The 23,466-nt window shown below is 40.5% G+C and overlaps 1 protein-coding gene across 10 annotated transcripts in view; it reads left to right on the top strand.

The window, feature by feature from the left end:
• The window catches only part of DYNC1I1 (dynein cytoplasmic 1 intermediate chain 1), a 212,613-nt gene that overhangs the window by 107,785 nt on the left and 81,362 nt on the right, over nucleotides 1-23,466 (top strand). For all 10 annotated transcript variants that reach the window (XM_041408338.1, XM_041408337.1, XM_041408343.1 and 7 more), the window contains one exon: nucleotides 21,179-21,268. In XM_041408338.1, the coding sequence (XP_041264272.1) occupies nucleotides 21,179-21,268 (90 nt within the window). The remainder of the gene's footprint in view (nucleotides 1-21,178; nucleotides 21,269-23,466) is intronic.

The following is a 23,466-nucleotide window of genomic DNA, read 5'->3' as shown; positions in this document are numbered from 1 at the left end:
AAGCTTTGGATCCGATCGCTGGTGTTTTTTGTTTTCAGAGTGCTGCCTGTAACAGAGGTTTTTGAGCCGTGGTGCAAGGCAGCCTCACTCCAGTGGCGCTTCTGTTCCCAGCAGAACAGGCCACAAATGTGTAAAACAGATTCACCTCTTTGTAAAGCCATTCTCAGATGAAACCATTTAAACTGGCTTTAAAAAGAAAGGAAATAATTATTCCATTTGCTTTAAGGGTTAATTACACTGCCTAACTAGACTGTGCAATACAGAAAGGATCCAGGGATCTTCAACCTAGGAGTGAAGTCATGCCCCTTACCAGTAGAGAAAAGAATGGTAATTGCCTGCTGTGAGTATGAATGTATTTTGCTGGCTAGCAAAGAAATGGCATTGACAACTGGCAAACCCACTCTGCTGAGGAAAAAATGTATTTTTGAGGCAGGCACACAGCCAGCATTTTCATTTGGGAAGTCTCATAAGTGGAATCAAAACTCTTGCGGAGGTAACATGAAACTGTGCTTTAGAAGGTTGGTTTTTTTAATCCCACATTTAATTCTGTCAACATTTCATGCTGGAATAAGAAAAATATTCCTTAGGTTGGTTTTAGTCAATCCCCCTCATCTTGGTTTCTCCCCCCACCCCAGTTCCTTTCTCCACCCCTCTCCTCAAGACTTCTTTCAGCAACGCATTTGTTTAGAAAGCAGTGGTCCTTAGAAATATGGTGATATGGTCTCCTCTGAGAAAAGCTGTCTGAGCAGCACCCAGAATTTTGAACCTGGTCCTGATTTGGGAATGTGCTGAAGACTGTGGCTTCACATAAGAAGAATGGCCTGGTGGACAACTGACAGGTCTGGGGAGGAGCAACCCACCCAGGTCACTGCTGGCACACCCGTGTCTTCTGCAGCCCTTTCAGCTCTCACACAGCAGTGGCAGTTTTGAGATGAAGTGAGAATTGTATATGCACCATGTGATGAAGAAATTCAGTTGAGATGAAAGGGCAGAGCTGAGACCTTAAAGAAGGGACAAGTCTTACACAGCCCGTCTAAAAGTAGTGGGCACAGAAATTACCTGTTTTAGTGCATTTAGGGAGAGAGTCCTAGGGTCATGTCTGTAAATACATTTAGGTCTTATTTAGGTCTAAGATAAGTAGACATTGTAATTGATTCTCTACAAGCCTCAAGGTGGCCATACTGGGACTTGTTTGGAATTGAGGTCTTCTGAAAATCTTCTCTACAGTGTAGATTTGCACCTAATCTTTTTTCCTGTAATTAAGACATGAGAACTTGTGAAATATTAGCCCTCTGCCATTGTGCTTAAGGATTTATAAAGAGCTGAAACTTTGACTCATAAATCTGTATACAGGCACTTAAACAAATAGCCTGGTTACCCAAAGTGCTGAGCACGCAGCCTTTCCGGTTGATTTTGTAGGGTTTGGCCTAAAAAAGGCTTATAGAGCTGAGCTCCCATTCTTTCCTTTCCTCCCACACAGTGGTTTAAACTGTGTTCCTCTCTATAGGGCTTCACTTTGTGAAACAGTGATGTCTGCTGCATTTGCTCTATGTCACTTGCAGAGAGAATCACTAAAATATGGAGAGCTTTAAAAATGCAGGTATCCTGCAATTGCTTTAAGATGATGCCCTTTCTGTACCAGAAGCTGCATTTCATCAAAGTTCTTCGACAAACCAGTTTTTACCTAAATGTCTGGTACTTTTTATGTCTATCCTGGCTTACCATACTTTGGAAGTTATGGAAGTACGTTGGAAGTACGTTATGGAAGTATGTTGTTAGTGTTTGTCTGTTAGAAATTAGACTAAAGTCACCCTTGTACTTTGCATACTCTGGTGAACAGTTTTCAGGTAGCAAATTGTTTCTTGCCATTAGAGAAAATTTGATTCATGGAAGTGCTCAAGATCATTTCTTGGTATCATTCATTTCTCCAGTCATTACTCTTCCTAAAAACTTGAACACTGCAATAAATGTGCCATTGTTTATGATTTAGCTTGGAAAGTCCATTATGTTCAGTTTTCTGATCTTCACTGGTACATTTTATGTGGTTCTTTATCACAAAGAACTATAACTTAGGGGAAATAAAATTACTGTGTGGTGCCGTAAGTTTCTAATATGGCATCTTTCCCCCCCAGCACCTAATTTTTAAAAGAATTCATAAATGGGCAAACTTGTTGACAGAAAATCGGTTTGTTGGGGCTTTTCTGTTTGTTACAGAACAAGTAGCATAACAAAGTACGAATGTGCAACAAAAAGCTGTATAAGAATAGAAGAACCTTTGGAACAGGAGCTAGAGAAGGCATTAACATGAACTTTAAGAAACTGTTTGGAGGCAAGAAGTAAATTTTGGGGATTTTTCTTCGCTGTTGTGCTAAAGTCTTCTGTTCTGGCAATTTTATGATGACACTGCCATGGCAAAACAGAGAACAAAATAAAAATGTTTCAAATTCTTAAAAGAGTAAAAAAATTTCAGAAGATTGTTCACACCAGGAAGAAAGAAAAAACAACAGAGGATATTTTAGTAGTCTGTCTAGATTTCCTCTAAACAAAGATGAAAGCAATTTTGCAGGGATTTCTACTTAGAATGGATTGAGATTTTTTTTGCCCTGCATTGTTTTATAATACTGCCAAAAATGTAATTGATAGAGGTAAATACTAAAGATAAAATACATTTGTTGTTAACTCTGGGAAATATTTTTTGTCTTTTTACAAAAGCATGTATAATAACTTTAATGGGATTGAAAAGTGAGGGGCAGACAGAAGTTCTCTATGGATTCAGGGACACACTGCACCTGCCTACCATTTTGTTTGGCCTAAGTATAAATGGAGGTCTTTGGACCAGGTTGTCATTAATCTCTCATCTTTCATTATAATTCAGTAATTTAATCCACAAAATACTTTAAGTGGTATATTATGACCCTTTAATTTCTAAATTATTTTCCTCATAGATCTTTTTCTCCTTGTGTGTTTATTGCATTCCTGTGCACATGGAAGAAAGTCTTGGTCTACTAGTGAGGACAGAGAAGTTTTCCGAACATAAAACAGTTCACTCTGACTTTGGAATTGTAAAGTACTTCTGAAGGGAGGCTTTTAAATATCAAACAAAACTGAGCATGAACAGACATTGCAGGACTTAGTCCTTCAGAAGCAGGCCAGCTTTGTGCCTGGACTTGCACTCTCTGAAATTATGAGAGAGGTGTGAAATAGAGCTGTGCTTGGGGTGTGTAAAATAGGCCTCTGAATGAAAATGAAATGTAGAAGGAGGTTCTAGATGTGTTTCGTTACTGTAGGCTCTGGAAGAATTACAGAAGTAAAAGAACAGCCCTTTCCACTCTCCTACAGATACAGGTAACTGCAACTGCAGGGAGAGCACATTGGTCTCAGGCTATCAAAAAGGACTGAACAGAGGCCTCAGCTACAAACACTGTGATGGTACTTGTTTGTTCAGAAATGCATTTACTAATAAAATTAATTTAGAATTTTATTAGTAAATGCTGACAATAGGAATGTTCAGATAACAAACCTAATCTGTCCAGAATTTAAACAGCTCTTCTGTTTGAAGACCCAGTTAATGTAATTTTTAGTCAGTTTTCACAGAACCAAGTAATGCTTGAGGCCAGAAGGGACCTCAGGATATCATCTACTCATCATTTTCCTTTATTATCATTTGCACTTGAGCAAACTCATAAAAAAAAAATGCAAGTAAGCTGCTAAATATTGCCCTAAGTTAAACCTACAAGACACAGAGATTTGAGAGCAGAAGGATTTTCTTGTATTTCCAATGTACTTTCAGAAAAAATAGATGTTGAAATGAAGTCCTCCAAACTTCGGGTAAATATCTGAATTCTGGGACAGTCACCAAAACCTGATGTAAAAAAAAAAAGTTTAAAAGAGTATTAGTATGCAATATATGTTTATGAAAGAAACGAAATTGACATCTGCAAATATTAAATGTCTCTGGTTAAGAACAGAGCTGTTGGCAGCATGAGTTCAGTCCAAGCTGGGCTGAGGCAGTACTCTTCCTCATGTGAACTGTGTGCCTTGTGTCTACAACCTTTGAAATCTTCCATTCTGCTGAAGGATCACTCAAAAAAAGTCTCACTATTTCTTGTTTAGGCTGTCAGAAATTTCTACCTGGTGACTTTTAGCACTTACGTAACTGGAAACTGTGGTTTTGTTATGAATTTCCATTCCCCTTTACTCATGTCATTCCCAAAATAGGTGATCAGGTATTACTTTGGTGTTACTCCTCCCAAAAGTCAACTAGTACAACACATGGGATGACTGAGTACGCTCTTTTCTCAGCCTTATCTCTTGTGATCCACACATCTTCTCCTTATGTATATGGGTGGCTCTTGGAGCTGCCTACCCCCAAAATCACAATTCCTACCACCCAAAGCACACCATAACTTAGAGAAAGCACATGATAATGTAGAGAAAGCTTGCTCTTAAAAATAAAAAGTTCACTCAAGATCATGTTCTTTTTCGAGACAGCCACCCGATGTGTTAGTACTAGGAACACCTGTCCCTTAGGCCTGGAGAGACTCAGCTCTTCACCCCATGTCAATGAATCCTGTACTGGAAATAGACTACAGACCACTTTAATAATTGCTTTATTTTGTTTGTTTCCTTTTAGTTAATAGGAAAAAACAGAAACATTTAAAACCAAGTTCAAAGGGAACTTGGTCATCTCTATTTCCCCATCCAGGAGAAAAGGAGTAAAATCTGTTCTGAGTTTAGCTATCAATCTAGTAGTAAATTGAATTAAATAAGAAAATGTTTGAAAGCCGAGTTGTATTTCATCCCAACTGCACTGCTGATTTAAATAGGGTGGTGGGAGGGGAATAGGGCTTAAATATTCAGCATTTTATGATAAAGTACCCCTTGTGCTTCCACCACACCTCCTCTGGAGGTAAAACACAAAGCATGTTTGGAGCAGCTCGTTGCTGCCACACTACAAGGCTGAGGTGCCTGTTGTATCAAAGCACAGCCCAGAGACACCAACTGAAATGACAGAAATGACATGCACAGAAATGGAGGCAGCTATTCACCAACACATAACAAAAGTGTGAGTAAGCATGTTAATTTCCAGCACATCTGGGAAGTCAGGCATTAATGGCAAAGCCCATCCCTGGTGTGGTCTTCAGGCAGTGGTCCTAGTTCAAAAGCCAGCAGATCTTACTCGCATTCTGGGTGCTAAAGACTTTGATTTGGTCACTCAGACCAAATCAAAGGTCTTTTGTGTAAGGTATCAGACCAAAACACAGGGCCCTGGTTTCAATTCTCATCTCTGAAACTTGGACTATTTTTTTCTGTTGTCATAAGTGTTCCCAGTTGGAGCCTCTGCTCAAGGCTGAATGCCTTGGTGCTCCACATTGCCTGGCTGTTGGCTTGCAGTCTGCTACACCTGGAAGCCAGCTCTGATCCCCATGTGGAGAAACTCAGTTGGGTGGGGTCAAGACATTGATCTGAGCTCCAGTGTCACCACCACCAGCAGGTTGGGTGTAATTGGTTGAAACCACATGGCACAGGAGATACAAGCAGACATCCAGACATGGCTAAATAGGAAAGGGTCAACATATCCCAAACTGGGAGTCTGTGAACTGAGAAACGATGAACAGGCAGTACAGACAAAACATCTGGCCAAATGCTGAAGCATGGACTGACTTATATCAAGGTCCAGCCTTGGACTGTGAGTCTTGCTGCAGCAAACACTGCAGGAAGAAGCTGGAGTGGTAGCAATACTAATGTGCTGATGATAAAGCTTAACTTCTTACCGTTTGTAAAGAGCTCTGGAGTGCACTATCTGCTAGATTAACCTCCACTGATTTCATATCCATTTATATGGGAAGGCATGTATTTTTAACATTAGTTCTGCTGCATGCTTAAATGAGACATGCTTTACAATGTAATTAAGAAACTCTTTGCACAGTTGTCAGCTCACACTTTTCCCACTTTGCTAATGCCTTCAATGCACAAAAGCCATGAAGAAAATCTTTCCGTGACATGATGGCATTACCAGCTCTTTTCAAGTGGGAGGACTGTACTCCTACACAGCAGATTTTCCCTGTGTTGTGGTATTCATGCAGCATAGAGCTGTACTTCTGAAGGGTTTCTTGTTTAAGCTCTTTCATGCTTCTTGCCTTGGAGACTTCTTTTAGATTTGTAGCCAAGAGGAGGTCAGGAAGTGCTCCGTGCTGCAGCTTCTTTTTCTGTATAAGTTTCTATGTGGTTCTCCACAGATCCATGGAACACATTCCCTTCCATCTCTCTCCCTTTCAGAGTAGTTTATGTTTCATTATTTGCAGATGGAAAAATGACAGCTTGACAAACAGGGGAGGATCTTTTTATTTAAATCATCATCTTCTTTCAAGCTCTCATGAAGTGTAATGGGATAATACTGAGAATGCAAAAGCCAATTGGATTGTATTTGCCCAGTGCATGAAAAATGAACTTCCGTGCACATTTCCATGCAAGATTATTTTTAGCTGTTATTCTGCTGATGGAGTTTGCCCATCTTTGTAACTTTCTGATTTGGCCAAACTACTGATGCATTTACTAATGCCATTACTGCCTTTAGTTTTAGGGGGCTGAGTATGGCTTTATAAAGTCTGTATTTTCAACTCTTCTATACTTCTTTTTTCATTTCTAAGCACACAGAATAGCAACCAGGGGTAGATTCAATCTTGAAAAAGCCACTAGGAATTTTTAGCAGCCTGAACCATCCCAACTAACCCAAGACACACAAGCTCTGTTCCCCAGTTTTGTTTATTCTTTTCCTACCATGATTTACAGCCAAAACACACTAGCTGTGCTTGCTCCTCACATCACAGTCACAAAAACCAGAAAAGAGTTTGTTGAACTGAGCAACATTGTTAAGCCCTTGTCTAACAGTTTCAGATTCATTTAACCATGAGCACAAAGTTAATCAAGTTTCACAAAGGTCTGTGTGGGATCTCAGTCATGTTGGTAGGAGCTCTGAAAAGTGGTGGAGTTTGAGGGCAGCATCCTGTCTGCTGCTTGTGCCAAGCTGCTTCTCTTGTACTACTTTCCCTGCTATTACATTTCAGTTCTGTGGAGGAAAGCATTGAGAGAATGAGGCGAGAATTTACTCAAAATCTTTCAGCAGCAAATGGAGTGGTGGGGAAGAAGTGGAGCAATCAGCTCATGGAAGCAATGATGGGCACTAGCTGACACTGCCCAGCCACCCACCTCCATCTTCCACCTTTGCTGAACTGCCCATGTAAGAGAGCAGTGCTTCCTCTTTCCTCCCTGTGAGCACAGGGTATTGACCAGAGTGCTTTCCCAGCCAAAGCTGATCTCCCTGTGCCCAAAGGCAGCCTGTTTTGGAATGTTGTAACTGGAGCAGCAAGGCTGTGGCTCAGCGCAGCAGTGGGGTCGGCAGAGCTGGGCACAGCAGGTGTTCGTGGAAGAGGACCTTCTGCCTTTCTGCATCACAGGTCCTTGAGCGCAATGACTGGTCTGACCACTGCATTTGATATTTTCTTTCGCATTTGCGTCCACAGGAAGATTTTTAGTACATCCAGAAGTCTCTTCAAGCATCACAGTTTTCTAGCACAGCAGCTGAGCTTGTGTTCATAAAAGAAAGCAATTACTTCATAGCAGTGTGTACTGTCATGAGTCTGTTCTAAGAGCTAGGAGCAAACCCCTAAACCTTCCCATGTCCCATGTAATTGGAATAGGTGTTTTTACAGAAATTAATGTCATGGAATCAAAACAAAATGCTTTTTTTTGTCTCTGATTTGCTCTGAATCTTGGTTGTTACTGCAGTGTAAGACAGTTCTGCTGTTATCTTGAACCTTCTCTCCCCAAAATTCAAGCTATAAAAAGACCTGTCTAGATTTTAGCCACCTGGTTATAGTTAGTTTCTTATTTTAAAATAGCTTTCAAAATAGATCAGACATTACACTGTTAAAAACAATTTTCCCTGTAGGTATTGAATATCAGACAGGGCTTGTAGTAATAACTGATAGGTATCTAGAATAATCTTCAGTATGAACTGAGACTACAAAGATCTGTCAATCACTGTATTTAACTTTAAACACAGATGATTTGAATTCATGTTAGCAGCATGAGGAAGTAAAAAAGATGGAATGGAGCTGTTGGAGAAAAGATGATAGGATTACCTCTGCTGTTAGCCTTTCCTGCTACTTGTTTGAAATACTAAATCAAGGTGAAGTTTATGAAAAAGGCTACAACGGGGGTTTGTAACTCTTCATTCCTGCTGGGATTTTCCTATTATAAATCTGCTGTCAGAAGTAAGTGCTTTACTTGTGGCGTAATTTTATGCAGGCACAAACACCTTGGTTCAACACATTTTGCCAGAGACAATCTTGGCTATCTTAATGCAACAGAGTCCTCATTAACAGGGACCTGTGAAAAAGAAAAATGCACACATGCTCTTTTGTCATTGGTCATTCATAAGCAGCCTGATGAAAACTGAAATAAAACATAAATCCCAAGGTGGTGTGGAGCTAGTGTGGAGACATGAGTGTTTGAATCACACAGCTTATGTGAATTATCCATCTTGGAAGAACATTACACTCCACCTTTTGAATGAAGTTTCATTAATGTAGTGGAAAGCTCACAATTTCTATTTGTTCTGCTGTGGCTGCTGAATTTAGCACTACTCCCAGTACCTACCCCCAAAACAAACACCTCTGTTGAGGTGATTTTTCCTATTTTATCCAACCATGTAACCATAAAGGCCACTAGGACAATGGTTTCCAAGATGCTGGTCAGACTTGGCTTTTGCAATTTTTCTCCATGCAAGAGCCATCAAGGTGAATTGGTAGCACTTTTCTAACTTCATAATACATTTGTCCTGTTCATTTTGAGTTCTGCATGCAAACGTAAGGAGTCAGGATCAGGCTTCAAAAGCAATAAATACCTGTTTACTAATTTCCTGTTCGATGTACTGGGCTGTTTTTCAGGTGTGCATCAAGTTTGTTACGACTACCTGTTATCTTGTTCTCAGGACATGGATGTGAAATTCGCCTTCAGGCACTCAGAACTGAAAGCAGGACTTGATGTTTGTCCCATCTGAAAGAAATCGTTAACCTGAAGTCTTAAGAGAGGGAATCTCAGATCACAGGAATAGACATCTTGTCATTATGTTGATGAAAGACATCCTTATCCCCAATCGAGTGTGTGCTTCTATGTTGCTTTAATATCAGATTTTAAAATTGCCACTCAAGTATGACTGCATCCCTTAGGCAGTGGCTGCCTTAAAGTCAGGCCCAGAGGGAATCTCTCCTTCATGCAATGCTGTGAAATTACAAATTTCAAAATATAATTTTGTACCAGCTTGAAAGAATACTCCAGTGTACTGACACTCCACCTTAAGTAAAATTTTGCCTTATTTTCCAGTCTAGTTACTGAAAACATCTATGTTTTAACAAAATTGAAAACTTTCAATTTTACTGTGCTTTACCTCACATTTTAAAGTAGTCTAAAGAAGTACTTTTTAATTGAAGGCTCAAAAAAAATCCACTCAGAAAATGTGAGAACAGGCCATTTTAATGTTTCTTGGACTGCCTCTTCCTCTTGGTTTCTTTTTATCATTTTCCCACTTCCACAGAGAAAGTGGCATCATTTTGCAAAAGAAAAAGATTTGATGGAGCTGCATCTTTTTGACGGAATATGACTCCAGCATTGCTGGCTTTTGTGATCTGGCTATAGATGGAAGAGTCAACTGATGAAACATAATCTGCTTTGAATTATCACAGAAAACACTTCACTTGCAGTAAATTAACTGGTGTGTATGAGCATTGTTTCCTCAGATCAGGATGACAACCTCATTGCTGCCTGGTTTGTGGCATCCCAAGTTAACACATGTAAATTCACAGCTGTGAGTTGTGTTACAGTGAAAAGACACAGGGGCAGAAGCTAGCAACTTCTTTCATTTGTTTTCCAACAAAAAAACAAAAAAAAAAAAAAAAAAAAGATGCAGAGGTGCTTCTTCAAGTAAAGGATCATGAGGCAGCATAACCCAGCATTTTTTATCTGCTTTCATATGGTTCTCCTGACTTAAAGCTCCTGTCTGTAGCTGACAGCTTCCAAGAACTTGCAGAAGGTCTTGGCAGTGTTTCAGGAGAAAAGGAAGGGTTTTAATATACAGGTGGGCATTGTATGGCACTTCATAGCACCCATTTACCAACGAGGGACAGAAATTATTTCCCTGATGAGTCTGAACTGTGAAGAGGGAAAAAGGCAGCATATTCCAGTGGGTGTTTGTGGTGCAGTTGAATCTTCCCATGTACCCCAACTGCAGGTGCAGTGTCTGCCTGTTTAGATGTCTGAAACTAGTGAAGCGTGTTGAGCTTAAGCACAGAGAAACATACCTGATTCTCCAAGCTGCAACAGATAAATGGGGTTTTAACCATAACAATAAAAACAAAGGGTGATGGGGGTTGTTTTTCTTCTTCTTTTTTTTTTTTTTTTTAAATTAATGTCTTACAACTCAAGTTCTCAGAAGAACATAGAAGTTCATCTGAGAATCCAAATCAGAGGGCATTTCTGTGTCAAACGGGTATCTGCAGGTGGGTAGGGCTCCTGGCATGCAGAAAGCCCCAGATTGCAAGCAGGGGATTTTTGTTATCTGCCTTGGGAAGACCAAATGCCAGGGAGGCTGGAGAGGGGCCAGGAGGAAGGAAGAGGCCTTCCCGGGGGCACGGGAGCCTTTGAAGTGTGACCCTGAGCAGAAGAGGGGTGGGCAGGGTGGGAGCGGAGGCGAGAGGCAGCCGGGGTGGGCAGAGGGGTGCAGAGGGGTGCGGGAGCTGCGGAGGCAGGAGGTGAAGGCAGGGGTCAGGGCACAGGGTGTGGGCAGGGGGTTCCCAGCCCTGGGGACAGCAGTGCTGCAAGCTGGGTGCTCTCCCAACAGGCTGCAACAAGCAGCTGGGGGAAACAGGCTGGTTTTTAACTGCTGGTTTAACGTAATGAGGACTGAGCAGCCTCCAAAGCAGCCCTGATCACATGCCTCAGGGGAAGCAGTGGCTGAAATATCAGTTTAGGAATCAGGAGACCAGGATTTTATTCTGTCATCTGCAGTGATTTCAGGAGTGACTTTGGGCAAGAAGCTGATGTGCTTGTGCCCTGGTTTCTCTACCACCAAAAGGTGTTGCTCAGCTGGATACCCCGCAACTGAGTGTCTAGAAGTGGAAGCTTCTCCTCTTCCAGTGTGGTAGAACAAAAACATTAAATTGAAAATGAAATTAAAATATGGCAAGTTCAAAACTGTCAGAGGGAATTCCTTTTTCACATACACTGATGCAAATCATGGCTAACACCAGTGACTAAGGTGAAGTGGCGTCAGTGGGAAACAGAATTAAGTGGGGTCTGTTTAGTGCCTATAAAAGTAATAAGCGCACACTCATCGAGCCCTGACCCAGCGTTTCTTTTGTAGTTTACAAATTTTTAATAAAATATTTTTTGCCACCTTTTCCTAAGAAAAATGTTGAAATTAATCTTTGCTCATGTAAAATGCAGTTGCCATATGACTAATGGTTATTTTTAAAGTGCTGAGTGAAATGTATGCATGTGTGTGTCAAGGAGACAAAGAGAGGGAGTTTTTGTCTATTTGCTGTGGTAATTGTTTATGAATATAGTTGTTTTTTCCAATTATCCTTTCCAGTTTTAATATATTAGCAGCCTTGTCTCCATTTCTGTCGCTTGAGGTTTGTGTATGAATGTAGAAATTCATGCTGTCAGATATTTCAGTTACAAAAACATGCTACATCTTAAGCATTACGTTTTATTCATAAAATGCCATAGAACTGAGATGGTGAGATTTGTGGAAAAGATGGCACTGAAAGTTAAACAATGGTCATACAAAAAACTGTGTGGCCATTCAGATGATTTTCTGGGGCTTGAACTGAAAATTTATTTCATGTTCAAAAACAAAGGAAAAACTCTGAAAGGCCAGAACTCAGGCTAGTACCTGAAGGAGAAGTTAAATCCAGAGTCAGGGCTGGAGAATTAGTCCTAAGGCATATTAGTATGGCTGCATGAGCAGAGATAGAGTATAGAAGTGGAGAATTAATTTCTTCTACAACACCTACATGATGTAATCTTGCTTGTGCAAAAACCCACTGGAAAATAGATGAGGTGGCCAGTGGAGTCTAAAGTCACTTGCACTTGGAATAAATGAGTCTGTGAGTGAAGTCCTAGTCCCCTATATGTCAGAAGTAACAATCTCACAGAACTCACTTGGTCTACATTGTATTTAACGTTTTAAGTAACTAGTGCCCAGCTGAGGCAACCACGATTGACCTCTGTATCAGGGGCAGTGTAAGTGCCAGATACTTCATCTGTGTGTGTGTGTGTTTAATGTGAAAGCAGCTTTTGTTTTACAATTGCTGCTCATGCCATAGCTTGTGGGGACTGGTTTTCATTAACATACTTAAGTTTTTGTGATTTAACACTATTGCATGATCTGAGTGTTTCAAAATGTCTTGAGCAGGCCCTATCCAGAAGTTTGCCACGTGTCTCAGTGCCCTTTCCCAGGGCAGGAGTCATTTCACACTGCTGGCATGACATGACTTCCTCCAGCAGCACAGCAGGAACAAATCCTCACAGGTTTCAGAGGCTGTGAAAGTCTGCATGGTTTAGTAATCCCCTTCTTCATCCACAGAAATAAAGGGAATCCATCTTTTTCTTCCTCAAGGTTAACTGCAGTTATACTGGAGCAGGGTATTTTAAATTTATACTATTTAGTTTTGGAGCTGGAGGTCTATAAATGCTACTGTAAGGCTTCTGGTGTTCAAACATTATTTCATGTTGGCATTTTTATTTGAAGACCCAAGCATGGCCAAGGAAAGGAAACTTCAGTACTTTTCTTTTTGTGTTACATCTTCCAACTGGAATATTTTCAAGCACAATAGAATTGAACATGAGATTTGGAGAGGGAAAGAGAGGAGAAAAAGTAGTCAGCTAGAAGAGGTGATGACTCCAGTGGGGTACTTTGCAGTTTAGTTCTCTGGGGACTGAAAAATGCTTTCAACCAGTGTGATGTTGCAACAGCCCAAAAGAGGAGAGAAAAATCCACGTCTGATCTAGACCAACCAGAAACTAAAAACAAGGGACACTTTGAATTCTTAGACTCTCACCACAACTGAAAACTGTGTTCAGGCCAAGGAACTGGAAAATCAGTTTCTTGGGTTAGAGAAATGCTTCCCTGAAGAGTCAGAAACAGCTTTCCATTTTAATTGGTACAGAAATGGTTGTATTTTGAAGCAGTGATCCTAACATTTGAACCCGTGCAAAGATTTGCAGTCAGGGCTTTGAAGAGCTTAGTGAAATACTACAGTAAAACAAATTTTTCTCTGACAGTTTCTTGCCATTTGGCTCTGTTAGTCTATCATTTGTGACAAAATGGAAAAATAAGATCTGTCTTCATAATGTACCAAAAAGAAATCTGACTGCAAACACAAGTCAGGAAGAGGCATAGGGACAGGAGCTGAGTGGTGTAACCCTAGATCAAGAGATGGTTATGAGAAATCATATACTGGGGACCTCAGAATCCCCTGACCAGGAGTCATTGAATGTGGTAATTGTTAAGGAGAGCTTTGAGAAGAAATGTTGAGTAAAAATTACTTACGGTGTGCTTGTTTTAAGAGGGAAGTGTAGTAAATTTCAGGACAAATTTTTAAGTGGCAATAGCACAGGCACGGCCTATGCTGTAGGCAAAATAAATTTTCTGAGCTAAATGACTGCTCTCAGTCAGCCAGGCTAAGTGTTTGTTTTTGGGGTGAAATACGTATTTCCTTCATTGCGCTTGTACGAGGATAGCTGAAGCCTGAGAGGAGGACTCTGGGGATCTGGTTGTAATGGCTGGTCATAACACCTGCCCTTTATGGGATGAGGGGTGAAGTCTTGCAAATTTGCATTGCAGAATAAGGGATGAGATCAGAAAGCCCTGTACTTAGTTTTACAAGAATCAAGAAAATTAGGATTTTTCTATTAGTCTTGCACTTTTAAAACTGATGTATCATTACTAGTCTGCTTACTGTGGAAGATGTTAGGCTAAATAAATTAATCTCATGGAGAACTGCCCTGCAGTCTTCTGGATTAAAATTATATATGTGTCAAGCATGGTATTATTTTATATTTATATATTTTTGAGCAATATTTTCTTTACAATAACTCAGTCAATATACTTGACTCTGGTAAAAGTAGCATGACTCCTACAGCCTGTATTTTCAAAGCTTCTCTTTTGCATAAGAGCACCACTGCACTTTGATAGCAACACATGACAAAAGATGACAAAATCAAGGGAGTTTGAAGATGCTAGGCAGTCTGTTCCTGTAGCATAGTGATTTTTTTTTCCTTGATCTTGCGAACTGCAGTCAAGTAACAGATCATTTTTTTCAGGATTAAAATCGTGTATGTGGAAAATGAAGGAAGAACATGTTACACTTCTGTTCAAGTTTGATAGGTGCTGTGACCATAAGTTGGTTCGAGAAATTCATTCATTAGTTCTATTCTTTCTTTTCCTAATGTTCTTTTTTCATCTGATGGCCATTGGAAAGCACAACTCACTGTGCTAGTTCATAAGGACAATATGTTGGGAGTATTGTGTAACAGGGATGGGGAACTTCACAGGGATGATTTTATGTTCCTCCAATGCACATTTAAGTATTTTTCTGGGTAGTGAGCACTAGTACCTTGCATACATATGATTATTGAGTGCAAATATACTTGCAAGCTCCAGCTCACAAGAAATTCTCATCTGAAATTTGTTGCCTGTTTCACTTGCTTAGGGCAAGTTCTGTTCACCTGTGGGTTTTTTCCTCGGTATTCAGGTCTGAGTAGTGTTCCTTGCTTTGGCTAAATGAAATACATTTCAGAAGGCAGTTGCCTATTGCCAAGAAGAGCCCTAATGCAAGAGTATTTCCATCTGGGATGACTAACATGTGCCCAATGTACGTCCAGAATCACATCCCACTCTGCAAATAAGATTCACTGATGAATTAATTATCTTCTTGCTCCAAAGGGCAGTCAAAAGATGAAAGGGAAAAACTGGACATATTTCAAAAAATGACATTATATGAAAAATAGGTCATTCAGCCAGATTGCAAATCACAGATTTTCAAAAATGTGGTATGTCAGGCAGTCCTATTTGAAAAAATATGGCTTCCCTTGCTTGTTGCATATTTTGCTAGTGATGGAAAGAACATATTCATAAAGGAAAGACGGTGTTTTAACTCCTACTTAGGATACTGCCAACAGTACTCAACTTGTTTGGTCCAGGCTTATGCCAATATAAATATAATGCATTTGTCCTTGTTCAGTTTGTAGTTCTTTTGTAACAGAAGCAGCAAAGTTATTTTGAACAGTTGTAAATATAAAACTTATACAGTGGTTTCTGATATTTCATAGTTGCAAATATGGAGTCTGTTTTTTGTGAAGACACTTGATTTTATTGAATGTGTCATATGCATGGCTGATGATATAAAACCCCATATAATAACCCACTGACTTCTCATATATCACTGACTCAGTCAATAAAATATATAATTGTGGTGCTAATTAAATTGCAATTTTTAAGCTGTGTCTTTAACAAAGGGATTGCTTGTACCTACCTAGAATTAAAACCAGAGCTATCAGTCTAATTCAGTATAGCTGTCAATTCTAAAAACAATACACAGAAGCTGCAACTTCTTAGCTTCAGAGGAGCAGGTCTGAGGAGGTGTAAATCCTTCACTGAAGAAGAATGCACAACATGCTGCCTGCTGTTTAATTGGTGCTACATGTATTAGCAGAGCAGAGACCATAACTACATAAATCCCCCCAAAAATCAGCTATTTAGTAATCTATTTGAGCAGTACCAGTGCTGACTTCCTGAAACTGGCCATCCAAAAAAGGCAATACAGTATTCATCTCAAAAATTAAAACCCTAAGCCAATGTCATGTGTAGTCCTCTCAGATGCAATTATTTATTCTAGTATTCTAGTTTGTCTTGAATGTGCCTGGTATGTTTTTATATGCTGTAAAAATAAATACAGTGGTTTAAAGCCCTGGAAGGTCCAAGTAGGTATTAAATAGTCCAGCACTGCAGAAATGCAGGGTCTGATTTTCTGAGATCATCCGTGCTCTCTGTGAGTATCTGATCCAATTCAGCACATCTGGGCATTTCTTCTGCATCTGCCAGGGAGCTGGCCATGTATTCACAGAGCTTTCCCCTGTACCACGTACTGCAAGTGGTTGTGGTGTCCAAAGCAAAGACCAGACATAGAGCAGGCTCATTGGAGCTAGTAGTTGAAAAACAAAAAAAAAAAAAAACCAACAGGTTTGAAGGGAGAGGTCATACTCTTATTAGGGCAACTTCTATAATTGGGAAAAACAGACAAGCTTTTAGACAAACAAGACCACTTCTGGTCTGGAACAGAAGCAGGGGTGTTCAAGCTAAGACCAAAATGAAAACAATTGCTCTACTTTTACTTTGTCAAGTGCTGGTCAGACTAATTGGCCACCTTCTAGAGCCTGCAGAGTCATCAAGCTCTGAGTTACGAAGAAAATATTTTTGATCCAGTTATCTCAGTCTGTATTAATCCCACATATGGCTCCACCAGCTTCAGCAGACAAACATCATTATCCAAGCATTTAATGATCATTTCCATTGAGGATTTGTTTATTTATAGAAGGCAGGGTGGCCTTTGTGGGCAGAACTCTAGGCTGAACCTCTGAAGCCCACTCTATCTTCCCTAAGCTGCTGGCCTGCTGCGTCATCTGCAGTGAGTGGGTCTGTCTGTCAGCTTCTGTGTGGTAAATAGACATACCAAAACTGGCCTCCTTGCAAAGCCCTTTTGTATCTACAAAGGAGAAGTGCTGCACGGCAGTTATACACTTCTTCATTACTAGCTCTTTTTCATGTGGTTCCTTTAATAGACATTTGAGTTGTGATAGTGTTACACCCTGTTCTCTTCTGAGCAGGGTGTAACGCTGCTGCTGGTGCTGGTAGCATCTCTGTTTGCCAAATGTGACTAGAAGACTCCTACTACTGTGATGTGAGCAGCTACAAAGTTATTTCTCTAAACTTCCTAATATTAGACATGCTCTTAAAAGGGAAAGGTTATGTACGTTCAGGAGCTACTCAAGTTTCTTTATCTCCCTGGAAAATTATTGCAATCTGAGCAGGCATATGTGGAAATGAGTAACTGTGTAGATGTTCACAGATTCTCCAGTAAAGTACAGTAAATGCCATCTTTGTCACCTTTAAATAAAACACAGGAAAATGAATGCTGAAGCATTTCCCATTATTCTTAATGTATATGTATGAGCAGTCAAATGTACAAATGCATAACCATACTTAACAAAAGCAAATGTATGTACTATGAACATGGGTGAGGATGTGTACATTGGTATTAAATAGTGTGCATATATATATATATATTTATTTATTTATTTGTTTATTTATGTATCTATAAATTATGTCAAATAAACATTTAGGTTGCAAAGCCAAGCAACACTGGGTAGTGTAGAATGCAGATTTCTCAGGCATTCTTAATTAGCCCTTTTTAATACGTAGAATTATACAATTTTACTTGCATGATAACGTATAGGACTTTTTTCCTTAACAGATTCTTTCTTCAGCCAGTCAATAGGGGAACAGTTTTTAACCTTTCTGCTTTTTATCTTATTCCATTGAGTGCTCTGTCCTCAAATCTCATATTAGTGCACATGATCAAAGTATTACACTGAATACAGAAAAAACATTAATCCACTTCCAAGGTTTAGTTTTGCTGTTGCTTCCCCAACAGCATCTTAATATGCCACAAATCCTGATGAACATGTCTCTGCAAAACATCTATGCAGGGTGAGAATTCTATTTTTTTTTACAGTATTATTGCCATCTTGCAAAAGCACTCAAGCACAGGGGGAGAAAGGACAAAAATGTCAGAATGACAACTTTCAGTGAAAGCTGAAAGAGGGAGCTGAGGGAGCCTTTGCATGTGTAGAATTTCCCTAAGACTTTCTCCACTCAAAGCACAGTGCCAGTTGACTTCAGCTTTCAGCACTTCTGCATTTCAGGCCCCAGGTGTCTCTTGCTGAGCACCCAGAAAATGAAGCCAACCACTCAAGAGGGAGGAAATTCCAGAATTATGTCATCATGCCTACACGTGGGGAGGGGAAAGGAGCTAATCGTGCCCAGGCAATCCAAATTCTGGCATTTGCTAAGATTTTAGCATTTGACTCACAACCCTATCATTCTTTTATCTGAGTTTCTCTGTGTATGTGTATACATTTCTCTGTAAATAAATAAGGACATCTAAACTGTGTCTAATCTGCTAAAAACTCTTGCACTGCTTTCTCAGTAAAACTATTTTGATGTTTGTGCCCTTGTAAAAAGGCATGACGTGTTTTAATAACTTTTACTTACTTCCATTTATCCCTACTCTGCATTAAAAGCAGGAAAGGGCTATAGGCAAGCAAATAATTTGATGCCCAAAATCAGTGGGATCAAGGACTTCTAGAAACAGGGGTAAATTTGCTTCACTTCAACCTGAAAAACTGCTGCTAAATCTCAAGTCCTAAATTTGCTGCATCATCCCTATCCATTACCAAATTGCAAGTGAAGCATTAAAAAGCATTGCAAGAAGTCTTAAAAATCCCAAACATTTCAGTTTAATATTGGTGTAGTTTTTGATTGCTGCCTGAAAATTTTCTCACCTTCTGAAACTTCCCTGCACAAGCTGGCAGGTTAGAAGCAGGTTAAAATGGAAGCAGAAATCCACATTTAAACAGCTGGTTCCAAAAGCTGGTGCTTTAGGGAATGAAAACTTTTAGTGGAAGACTCACAAAACTTTTGTAGGAGCTGGTTTTGTTAGTATCTACCATAATTCTGTCTGTGTGTATATATGTGTACAGCATTGTGATCCTATCTGTGTGTGCATGGTTCTTGAGGTTAGCAGAATATTCACTCCCTGCTGCACCAGACACTCATGCTTCTCACCTGTTCTTTGAAACTGGGAGTGCCTCTCTCTTCCCTGCAATCCCAATCTCCCCTAGCACCACAGACCAATGGCAGAAGGAGCTTTTTTTACCCCTCGTGTGTGTACAACAGTAGAGCTCTTCTCTGCTGACTGTGTTGGATGTTACCTGTCTTTCACCCAGTGGACAGAGCAATGTATTTACCCTGCCAAACTGAACTGCCCTGCCTTGCTGTCTAACAGTTCATCCTTAGTCCTTCTCTGTAGGGTACCTAGGGAAAAGTAGGCACCAGAGAGAGGCATTGTGAGTACCCTACCTTTTTTTCCACCTCAGGTTCCATGGTCTGACAAATCCCTGATAAAGGAGTTGGCATACATTAGTAGTGCTTTTAATTCTGGAAATTCCTCTTCATCCATGCTGTATTCCTCCTCCCTTTCCAGCTTGGGAAGCACATGGTTATCCCTCGTATCTGGTGGCTGGGGAGATGAGCTTTCCCTTTCTCCCCACTGCAGTCATTAGCAGTAAGGGGAGTGATGGGAGATTTTATGCCAAGATTTCCTCATTTTACAAATAGGGAAAAGCATATCTGTCCATGCTGAGACACCTCCTTACAGTATGTGACTGAGCCGTGGTCTCCAGCCAAGATACTGCAGAATCACAGAGTCACAGAATATTCTGAGTTGGAAGGGACCCACAAAGATCATCGAGTCCAACTCTTAAGTTAATGGTCCATATGGCAGCTAGCAACATGTGCCCTCTGGGCTTCTGGGAGAAGTCCTAGGGTAGGCAATGTGGTGGGAATAGTACGGTGCCTATTACGTTATTGAAAACAAAATACAGCTGCATGTTCCTGTTGGTTGAATGCAACCTGTCAGCACCAGCATCTCGCAAGACGCCAGGACTGATTACAGCCAGCCTTCACAGCAGAAGGTGCCAGTAACCAACCAGCTGGTGAAGCTTGATATGTTTTCCCCATTAACGTGGCAAGTTAGAGAAGGGAGTGTGCCTGGAGAAACACCATAACACAAGGAGCTGTATGGTGACAGCAAGTTGCTCAGAAAGCCCCAGAGGAACTGCAGTGTTTTCCTGATGGCTGAATGCCCCAGGGCCAGGACAACATGTGATCTCTCATGCAATGGACCAATACAGGGCACCAGTGATACTTGCTATGCCTTGGTGGTATGTCAAGCTCCAAAATAACTGCGAAATAATTCCTCCATAGCCCATGGATTTACTCATCCTAATTGTTAAATACTTTTAGGAGCAGCTCTATTTTCATTCCTCATAGTTCACAAAATCTAGAAACCTTTATGTCTTTATCCTCTCAAGAATGTGAGTGGGTTGGGTGCCAGCCCTGGGCACAGGAAAAATGGATCACATTGCTGTAACAAGCTAGTAACAAGTAAAGAAGGCTAGGTGGATTCTGAGCTATTTTGGTGCATCACTGTCTTTTTAGCTCTGCTTGTATTATGTTCTGGTCTGGACAATCAGAACCCTTGTAACTTCAGAGAAACATCAAGGAATGAATGGTTTGCCCTCCTGAATAAAATGAGAACATGTGAGTGTGGGGAGAGAGGGGGAGGGAGAGATGCATTTGCATAGGTCAGGAAAGGTCATTAAAACATCTGGCGGTAGTAACTGACATGTGTCAAATTTTAGTGTTCATTAAATTTGTATTAATGCAAGAATGGTTTCTAAGCTCCAAATGCCACTTTTGGTTGCTATATTCCCCCAGCTGATGGTGATGACTTTTCAGAACTGTGCCATGCTTGTTTTCTTGCTAGTGGCATCTGACCTGAGGTCAGTTTTCTGTTTAACCTATTCCTGTAGGTCAAAAGACAAATTAATCTGGTGAGAATTGAATTGGAAATGAGATATCTGGATAGCAGGTGTCCCAGCTGTGGAATAGCTGGCAGGCTGAAACGTGTTTGTATCTGTCCTCATGCCATCCCAGAAGTCATATCCGAGGTCAGGGAGATATTCAGTTGACATCTGAGAGGGGAAGTTATGGGGAGCAGAAGTGGCAGGTGCCCTGTGCAAGGGGATTATCTTGCAGTCAGTAGGGAAATGTCTAAGAGTGTCACTCTGAGCATAAATGTACATGTTCCGTGTATTGGGCACATTGCCTTACCATTTTATAATTGTAAAGATGTCAGACAATTTCCAGGCCTCTTAAGGAGGAGAATCTAACAAATCTTTTTCTTCCTTTTTTTTTCTTTTTTTTTTTTAGAGGATGAAGATGATGAAGAGATGGTGGAGCCAAAAACACAGGATGACTTAGAGACAGAAAAGCAAGACCAGAAGCAGGAAGTGAAAGAAGGTACTTTAAAAAATGAAAAGGATTATGTTAGATGTTAAAAGGACTGGATTCTGCCAGTAGTTGCTCTCATTAGTAGTTTCCACTATTAAGAACACTGAAATTAAAACAGTAACCAGTTTTATTGATTCAAAACCATATGAGTAGCATAAAAGCAGAAAATTGCATTCCAGAGACCCAGCTGGTAGGGCTGAGAAGATTGTGGAAGGCATGAGACTTGAACTGTTTAGAAAAATGTCCTACATGTCCTTATAATTTGAAAATGAAGTAAGGATTCTTGGATCCCAGTACTGGTACTCATGGCTCAAATACATGAAAGATTTAAAATGGGAATGCCAGGAATTCCAGCAGCTCTCTAAAGTTTGTTGGCCTTCAGAGTACTTGGAGCCCATAACTGTGTGCCTGCTTGAGAGGAACAAACTTAAACCTAGTGGTAGTCAGGAATCTTCCAGCAGAAAATAATTTCACTTGAAAAATGTTTTCTGTCAAAATCAAAGTGTTTTGTGGGAACTGCCTCAAGGAACTTAAAAAATCCCCCTGAAGCCAGACTGGTCCAGCCCTTCTGTCCATTACTCTCTATTGAGGTGTTCTGCACCATTACAAGAGACAAAAATTCAGGTTACTACTTGTTTCTGGTGCAGACAAGAGACACTTGCTTAAGTCATGCATGTCAGCACTGATGTGGTAGATATATTTGGTGTCTCTTTTCCTTTCCTTGGACCTGTCCTAGCTTTCAAATTAGAAGAAGGATGTGAAATTTGCTCTTCCTCATCTAGAAATTTACTAAGGTATTGGCTATCCTAGTGTGTCAATGCCTTCCACAGTCAATGCTCACTCCTGTGTTGAGAAGGGAAAAAGAACTGAAATAGCAGCAGCTGCAGGGTGGAAAGAAATGGGGTTCTTCTACAGCATTTCTTACTTTTGTTTTGCCAGGACTGCTGAAAATTCTGTTTAGCTTCTTGAAAGGTAGCTTACTTGTTTGGGTAGGGCCTAAGTTATTTCTTGCTGTGGTGATCATTACCAGTTTAATTCTGTGGGCTTGGTTTTTCCCAAGATAATCTCAGTAGGGGAAAAATATGGAGTCATTTCACATGGAAGCCCATGAAATCTTCAACTGGGAATACAGCAGCTGATGCTTATGTCTCTTCCAGGGAGACTGGTATCTTTTCATCAGTATCCAAAATAATTAATCTGGTACACAGTGCCCACATTTGCTATCCTCACCCACTGAAGTGAGTTGCAGTACCAGCCATACCATTTTGAGTATAAGTTGGTCTTTCTTTCCTCTTTAGAGCATCACAGAAATCACCCATGCCATAAATCCTTTCGTGTTCATTGCTCGTTTAGGTCCTTGGGGAAATGTGGAGAGATAAAAGTCCTCCTGCTCCTCATCATTCTGCTTCTTCCACTGGTCCCAGCCACTGATGCCATGGGCAGAGGGGACCAGTGCAGACAGCAGGAACAGGAGTCAGGCAAGTCTGCGAAGGCAGGACTGAGGACATGAGCAAGATATGTGGCAACACAGAAAAACTTCATTCTTCATGAAAATTACTTTTCTTTTCAAAACTGTGATGTCAACTTGCATATGGGCTTTTGCAGTCAGTTGACCTAACACCGTAGCTCTTACTGATGGCAACAGAAAACCATAAAAACCTCTGCACACTGCATAAGCACTGTCCTGGGTTGCTGAATGTCCCTGTAGTATTCAACTTAAAGCTTATCCCACACCCATTTATTCCCACAGAAAAGTGATGCTAATGCTTATACTGGGGGAGAAAGCACAAACTCCTGCAAAAAGAGAAGAAGAAAAAAATCAAAATAGAACTCTGAACTGATTTATTTTACTTTTTTAATGGGCTTTCAAGTTAGCCTTTTATGTACTTTGCTCGCCAGCCACCACTGCCAGCATCTTTTATTTCTTTGCTGTGCTTCAGTCAGAGGGCAGTGCTCCCCTTCCCTGCCTAGCAGACCCGCAGGAGCAGTAGATCATCTGGCCTGGTTTAGCACTGGTCTCAGACACACAAACTGCAGGCTGTAAAAGCAAGGCACAGCTCATTTCAGCAGAACTGACTTTGTGAGGTGCTAACATCTGACGGGGTTCAAGGAAGAAGAAAACATGCTCATTGCCTGATAGAAAGTGAACTTGACCTGTAGTATGTGTTGTGATAGATAAAATAGTGGTGTGCTGCTGCGAGGCATTA

Source organism: Onychostruthus taczanowskii, unplaced genomic scaffold (assembly GCF_017590055.1).
Source record: "Onychostruthus taczanowskii isolate IOZ18803 unplaced genomic scaffold, ASM1759005v1 scaffold3, whole genome shotgun sequence".
NCBI classification, from domain to species: Eukaryota; Metazoa; Chordata; class Aves; order Passeriformes; family Passeridae; genus Onychostruthus; species Onychostruthus taczanowskii.
This window is presented reverse-complemented; position numbering and strand designations above follow the sequence as displayed.